Source organism: Brassica oleracea, chromosome C7 (genome assembly GCF_000695525.1).
Source record: "Brassica oleracea var. oleracea cultivar TO1000 chromosome C7, BOL, whole genome shotgun sequence".
Classification (NCBI taxonomy): Eukaryota; Viridiplantae; Streptophyta; class Magnoliopsida; order Brassicales; family Brassicaceae; genus Brassica; species Brassica oleracea.
In genome coordinates, this window is record NC_027754.1 from 38,624,334 (window position 1) to 38,630,743 (window position 6,410).

Here is a 6,410-nt window from a genome sequence, read left to right on the forward strand (position 1 = left end):
AATTCAAGTTAGTGAGAAATATACTATTATTCGTTTGAAATAAAAAAAATATTTAACTAAATATAATGTATAGTTTCAATTACCCCCAATATTAATAATATAATAGAGAAGTTTCAGATTATGAATTTGTTTGACTATATGTCAGTATTAAAAAGTAAAATAAAGTATCTTTAATACATAAAACTTTGTAAGATCATTTACACATGCGGAAGCTCAAAACCACTGTATCATATTCTCTCTGCAAATGTGGAAGTTAAAGCAAATCCGACTTCTAATTGTTACATCTACCTAATGATCATTTCTTTGAAAAATTATATACAAGAAAAGACAAGATATATTATTTTTTTAAAAAACTATGATATATTATAATTTCTTTAGTTAAATGGTTTAATTTGACATCATAATATGCATTTTAATTGAATTTTATTCAAATATATAAAGAAAAAAATATTTTTTAATATATATATACATATATATATATATATATATATATATATATATGTATATATATATTAAAAAATATTTTTTTCTTTATATATTTGAATAAAATTCAATTAAAATGCATATTATGATGTCAAATTAAACCATTTAACTAAATAAATTATAATATATCATAGTTTTTAATAACAATAATATATTTTGCTTTTTCTTGTATATAATTTTTCACAGAGTTTACTTTTTTGCTTCACTTTTTAAAATATTTTGTAATATTTTATAACACTGGATGACAATTTAGAGATGAAATTTTTTAAAAAATTTTTGACAAATTATATTTGGAGAGTAAATAAAATAATATAATAAAATAGTTTATTGATCAAAACTATATATAGCATAAAAATATAAGCAGACAATCCGCGAAGAAGTTCTAGTGCTTATAAAAGTATATGAATTTGAATTTCGATAGCAATAAAATAATGTGCTAACGTAAATCACTAAATTTCATTGCTCAGTTCATTAAGTTCTCGAATACAACATACATCAAGGAAGCTTGTTGAGACGGTGATAGGCAAGTCTCACCGGTTTTCAAAACTGGGCTCCAATTTGTGGGCTTTGATGAAATGACAGGTTTTGAAATTATAAAATCATAAGGCTGTTAATCATACCTCTTATGATCCTACTGTATAGCATGAGTTACAAACATAAAACAAAGTTGCTAATTGCTATACATAGAAAATAAAATTAGACTGGTTTTGTACCTTATTGGTTTATAATTTTATATTATTTGCCACAATATAAGTTCTGTCTCTATACGTTGTTTTGGATTAAAAAGCTGTGGGCTGGTTCTTGGATTCCTTGTACTATATTTCGGCCGAATGAATAAAATATATGAAACTATGGGCTTCCCTTTTTCAACCTTTTAATTTTTATATATTTTGGAAAAATCAGATCCTCGATAATGCAAATAAATCCAGTTTTACTGAATCACAGAAGATGAAAATTTAAAAAATATATTCTTCAAATAAGATATACATCCCATTTTGAAAATGTATAACAAAAGAAATAAGAAATTCAATGCATTTAGAAAATGGAGTTTAGCAAATTTTGTATGGTCAAATAGAAAATAATAATTAGTTCTGCAATTAATTTGATTTGAATATGGTTTAGCTTCCAATTAAACTTTCGCAATATTAAAGACACATTACCACTGTTATTTTAATAAGCCAAGTGGGACCATATCCAACAAGGAAAAGCCTCAAACACAGTCAGCAACAAGTTTCATGCGGCGACCCCGACGGTGATGCATTTTACCCCCTTCTCAGTATTATAATACGGAAATAAAAATCAGTTAAAAAAAAAACTTATATAAAATGTTGTTTTGTTTACTGGATAATCATAAAAATCCTAATATTATCAATAATCATTGTATCATCCAATAGGACCAATACTACTGTACTGATAAATTCACAAATATAAGTTTCGGTCAATCAATAATTTAAAGCAGAACATTTAAGTTAAAAATCCGGTCAAATAAGCGTTAATTACAATAAAGTAAAAATTAAATACTGGCACGAATCACGAACGTAACAGGTAAAATAGATATGGATAAAGTCAATAATAATAATGAATCCAGTTGGATATAGAAGGACCCCACCCAACATAAGAACAACAAGTTTCTGCATAAACTGTACTCATTGGTGTTCTTCATTGATTTATAGAGGTCAATAAAGTGACCAACTTTTGTTGCTTTTTCTCATTCAATCAAAAACCCATCTGCACTTTTCTCTCTTCATCTGCTTCTCTGCAATTTTCTGAGTCTTTCTCCTGTAGACGGACATGGACGCTGTTATTTCACCTCTCAGAGCTGTGTGTGGAAGTGGTGGTGCTCAATACTCCGGGACTAGAATCGATCATGGGCTTTCTGGGTTTTGTTCATTTTCTCAGGAAAACAAATCAAAATCCAAACTTTCACCGGTTATGAGCCTAGATTTGAAGGAACATCCCATGACTTCAAACCAAACACTCGCTGCCTTGTCTTCTTCTTCCTATGTAAGCAAAAGACATCTTCTTTCTTTCCCTTTAAACCAGTTTTGTTTGGGTTTATAGATTCTTAAACAAGTTAAGAGTGTTTTCTTTTCAGGCAAAGACATCATCAATAGGTATGAGTAGAGGAATGAGATGGTGGGAAAAGTCAACGAAAGTCAACATGTTAGAGATACACTCTGCTAATCATCTTGTTGACTCTTTGTTGAACGCTGGTGATAGATTAGTTGTTCTTGATTTCTACTCACCCGGTTGTGGTGGCTGCAAATCTCTCCACCCAAAGGTATGTGTATGGCCCAGTCAAGAACTGGTTCTACTTTTTTTTTTTCATTTCAGTTGATTTGATTTGTGTTTTGTTTGTTTGTAACAGATCTGTCAATTGGCTGAATCAAACCCAAACGTGATGTTTCTCAAAGTGAATCAAGAAGAGCTTAGAACAATGTGCCATGGCCTTAACGTTCATGTGCTTCCGTTCTTCAAGTTCTATAGAGGAGCAGAGGGTAAACTTTGTAGTTTCAGCTGCACCATCGCCACCGTAAGCTAATCACATGATCAATCAGCTTTTTATATCATTGGCAATTAGTAGTAGTAAAATTGAATCTCGTTTTGTTGCTTTGAAAACGCAGATCAATAAGTTCAAGAAAGCGTTGGACAAGCACGGCAGCGAGAGGTGCAGCCTCGGGCCAGCAAAAGGTTTAGACAGTAAGGAGCTCATGGCTTTAGCGTCCGTAGGGGAACTTAAAATGGATCTGGATTTTTTAACAGTGCATCAAGATGTGTTGCCGTTATCATCAGCTAGCAGCTTCTGTTATGAAACAGAGGAACAGCATCAGAAGATGATGGTATAAAGAGATGGTCTTTTCCATGGGGATTCTTATTTATTTTGTAGATATGATTATTGATTAGTATCATTGTGTTTTGCTTAGCTTCTAGAGTTGGTTATTATAATTTCACAATACTAGTATCCTAGTAGCAATTCCTTTTAACTTTAAAACATTGAATCTCAGTGTTTCATTTGATCCCAAAACGGACACGAATTTCTTATAATCAATAGATATTTTAGTGATTTAAACCTCTAACTATTTATAAATCGGATAGAAAACTCCCAACTAAAACTTTATGTTTTTAAACTTTCAACTAAACCTTTAATGCTTTTAACCCTCTGTAAACAAAATCATATTTTCTGAAGGGAACTGTTAAATTGATATCAAGGTAGGATGGACTACATCCCTGTCCACATTACAGGAATGCCCTCTGGCGAGTTTTTACCTAGATATATATTTTGTGTCACTGTTTAGGCAAAAAAAACACAGACAATATATTAGGGTTTTAGAAGCTTAAGGTTTTGGAGAGAAGATCATGAACTCATTCAATGCATTGTATCGAAACTCCGGTTTATCTATCTCTAATTTATCATGCAATTAATTCAGTTTATCTTTGTGTTTTTTTTTTATTATTTCTGAGTAGTAACTTTGTTAGATTAAGGGGCTGACTGGTTCAAACGCAGCGGTTGCAGGAGTTTGCGGATGCGGATGGTTGCGCTTTCTAGCGGCTTTAAAAGATTTGTATGACTGGTTCTGTGGTTAGAAATTTGTGCGTTTGCGGAATACTTATGACTGGTTAACTACCAAATGCAGTAGCGGTTAAATAATAAATTAATAATATTTATATTTTATATAATTATAAAGATATCAAAAAAAAATCATAATATTATAATAAATATAAAAATTATATTTAGAAAGTTATAGTTTTGAATTTTTTAAAATTATAGAAAATATTTTTATTTTAAAATATTAATTAAAATATAATAGATATATTTTAGTATTTTATAATTTCAATTTAAATTCTTTATTGAATATTCTTATTTTTTATTTATATTGTTTCTAAAAATAAAATAAAAAAAATAGGATTTTAGGATTCGAGTTCTAGGATTGATTAACACATGCACTTAGCAACTACATCATAATTAGGATTCTCTTAACCTGAAAGTCTAGCTTATATCTTATTCTCTGAACTCAACCAATCTATCTTATTTACTGCTTATCATTATTTACTGTCTTAACCAATTACATGTCTAGCTTAATCTTATTTTTAATATGTTCTATTGTGTTCCCACGCTCTCTTCGGATTCGATTCTCAAGTGCTATATCCGATCTCTTATCTGACAGAGGTGACTCTAGGGTTAATTTAAGTTTATCATCATTATCCATTGATACATAGAGGTTTTAAGCATTTCGTGTCGTTTATGTAATGGTTCCTCGATTAGAAAAGATGATTTTGTTTAAAGAGGGTTAAAAACATTAAATATTTAATAGTAAAAACATAAAATTTTAGTTGTGGTTTTTCCATCCGATTTAAAAATAGTTGGAGGTTTAAATCACTAAAATATCGATTGATTATAAGAACCTTGTGTCGTTTTCGTGATTACATGAAACGCTACGTTTTGATTTAACGGGTCTCCGTTAAAAAAACTGGTTTTGTTAACAGTATTAATGGTCTAATAGTTGAAAGTTTAAAAACATCAAATTTTAGTTGAAGGTTTTTCATCCGATTTGAAAATAGTTAGAAGTTTTTTTTTTTTCCGGCAAACAACTAATAGGTAGAAGTTTAAATCAGTAATAACCCTTATTATTATCTCAAACTTGTGGTTTGACAATCTAGATCTTGGAATAAGATCTTTAACTATACTCCAGGAGCACGATTCAGTATATAGTTATATGATGAAAGAAACTGTTAATGTTTAGATTCACAATCATCTGGTCCAAAAACATGAAAAAGCCAAAGTATGTCAAACTGTTGGAAAATATATCATTAACAGACAACGAATGTATAATTTTAAGAAGTGCTTTTAAACCTCATCATCAAGATTGTAATCACATATGTTTTTACACATCAGATCTGATGATTATTTGAATTCCATCATTGGTTAAAAAAAGCCTCACACTTTCAATCAAAATCAAAACAAAGCGGGTTGGTTTAATGCATCAGAGAGATTCCCATTAAAGACTAAAGTCAACACAGATTATTTCTGATGTCCCTGTCTGTTTAATCTTCACTTGCAAATAACCATCAAGTCCACTTCACAAAGAATAAAAAAAACCGTCAACCAAGGTCAGATGATACTCAGTAGAAAAAAAGACTTGAGCTTTAAAAAACAAAACAAAATCCTACAGTACTCAAGATATAAGCAGGATTTTGATGAAGAAACAGGTTTAGGACAGAACAGAGACTGGAAGTTAGGGTTATGGCGATGTTCGCTCTTGTACTTATAAAGAAGATTCAGGAGGAAAGGGGTGTCTGTAAGACAACGGTATAAATATGTAATTTATTTAGCTGTTATCAAAAGGGGATGTAGCTCAGATGGTAGAGCGCTCGCTTAGCATGCGAGAGGTACGGGGATCGATACCCCGCATCTCCATATTTTTACACATCTTCCTTCTCTTTTTTTTTTCGTAAATGAAATAATGATTAATCACCACAGAATTGATTTGTTTGAAAGCATCCCCATAGAACCTTTAAGAAGACATCATAAATACTAGGGATTAACCCGGACTACGCCCGAGATTTTTATTTTTTTCTAATTTAAGTTGTTAAATTATTTATATTTAGGTTATGATATATATTTATATAAATGTTAAGATGCATGTCATAAATTAAAATTTATTTTAAAATTTTAACACGTTAAATTAACATATTTTTTACTATTTAAATATTTTTTGTAATTTTGTTGGCTATCTAGTTATCATATTTAGCAAAACTATCTATTGAGTGTTGGAATAAATGTTTTAGATATTTAATTAAACTGCAGAGTATTTTCGGATCAACCACATGCTCAACAATCGATCGATTCGTAAAAAGATGGTCGATCTCCTTGGCCAGGTAAGTACAATTTTAGCAAAAATATCTTTGATTTTCAAATATTAAGTATA

General features: G+C 30.0%; 1 protein-coding gene and 1 non-coding gene across 2 annotated transcripts; both read left to right on the top strand.

Moving 5' to 3' along the window:
- The first annotated feature begins 2,124 nt into the window (after window positions 1-2,124).
- On the top strand, window positions 2,125-3,487 carry LOC106303932 (thioredoxin-like 1-2, chloroplastic). The gene is made up of 4 exons (XM_013740294.1): window positions 2,125-2,487; window positions 2,579-2,764; window positions 2,852-3,016; window positions 3,108-3,487. Exons 1-4 carry the CDS (start codon window positions 2,275-2,277, stop codon window positions 3,327-3,329), a joined length of 786 nt encoding a protein of 261 aa, XP_013595748.1. The 5' UTR covers window positions 2,125-2,274; the 3' UTR covers window positions 3,330-3,487.
- Window positions 3,488-5,826: 2,339 nt separating this feature from the next.
- Window positions 5,827-5,899, top strand: TRNAA-AGC. The gene has a single exon. It is a non-coding gene; the product is annotated as a tRNA-Ala (tRNA).
- The last annotated feature ends 511 nt before the right edge of the window (window positions 5,900-6,410 follow it).

Coding starts and splice junctions, on each gene's coding strand:
- LOC106303932 (XM_013740294.1), top strand. CDS start 2,275: ATGGACGCTGTTATTTCACCTCTCAGAGCTGTGTGTGGAAGTGGTGGT. Junction 2,765..2,851: donor GCAAATCTCTCCACCCAAAG/GTATGTGTATGG, acceptor TGTTTGTAACAG/ATCTGTCAATTGGCTGAATC. Junction 3,017..3,107: donor TCAGCTGCACCATCGCCACC/GTAAGCTAATCA, acceptor TTGAAAACGCAG/ATCAATAAGTTCAAGAAAGC.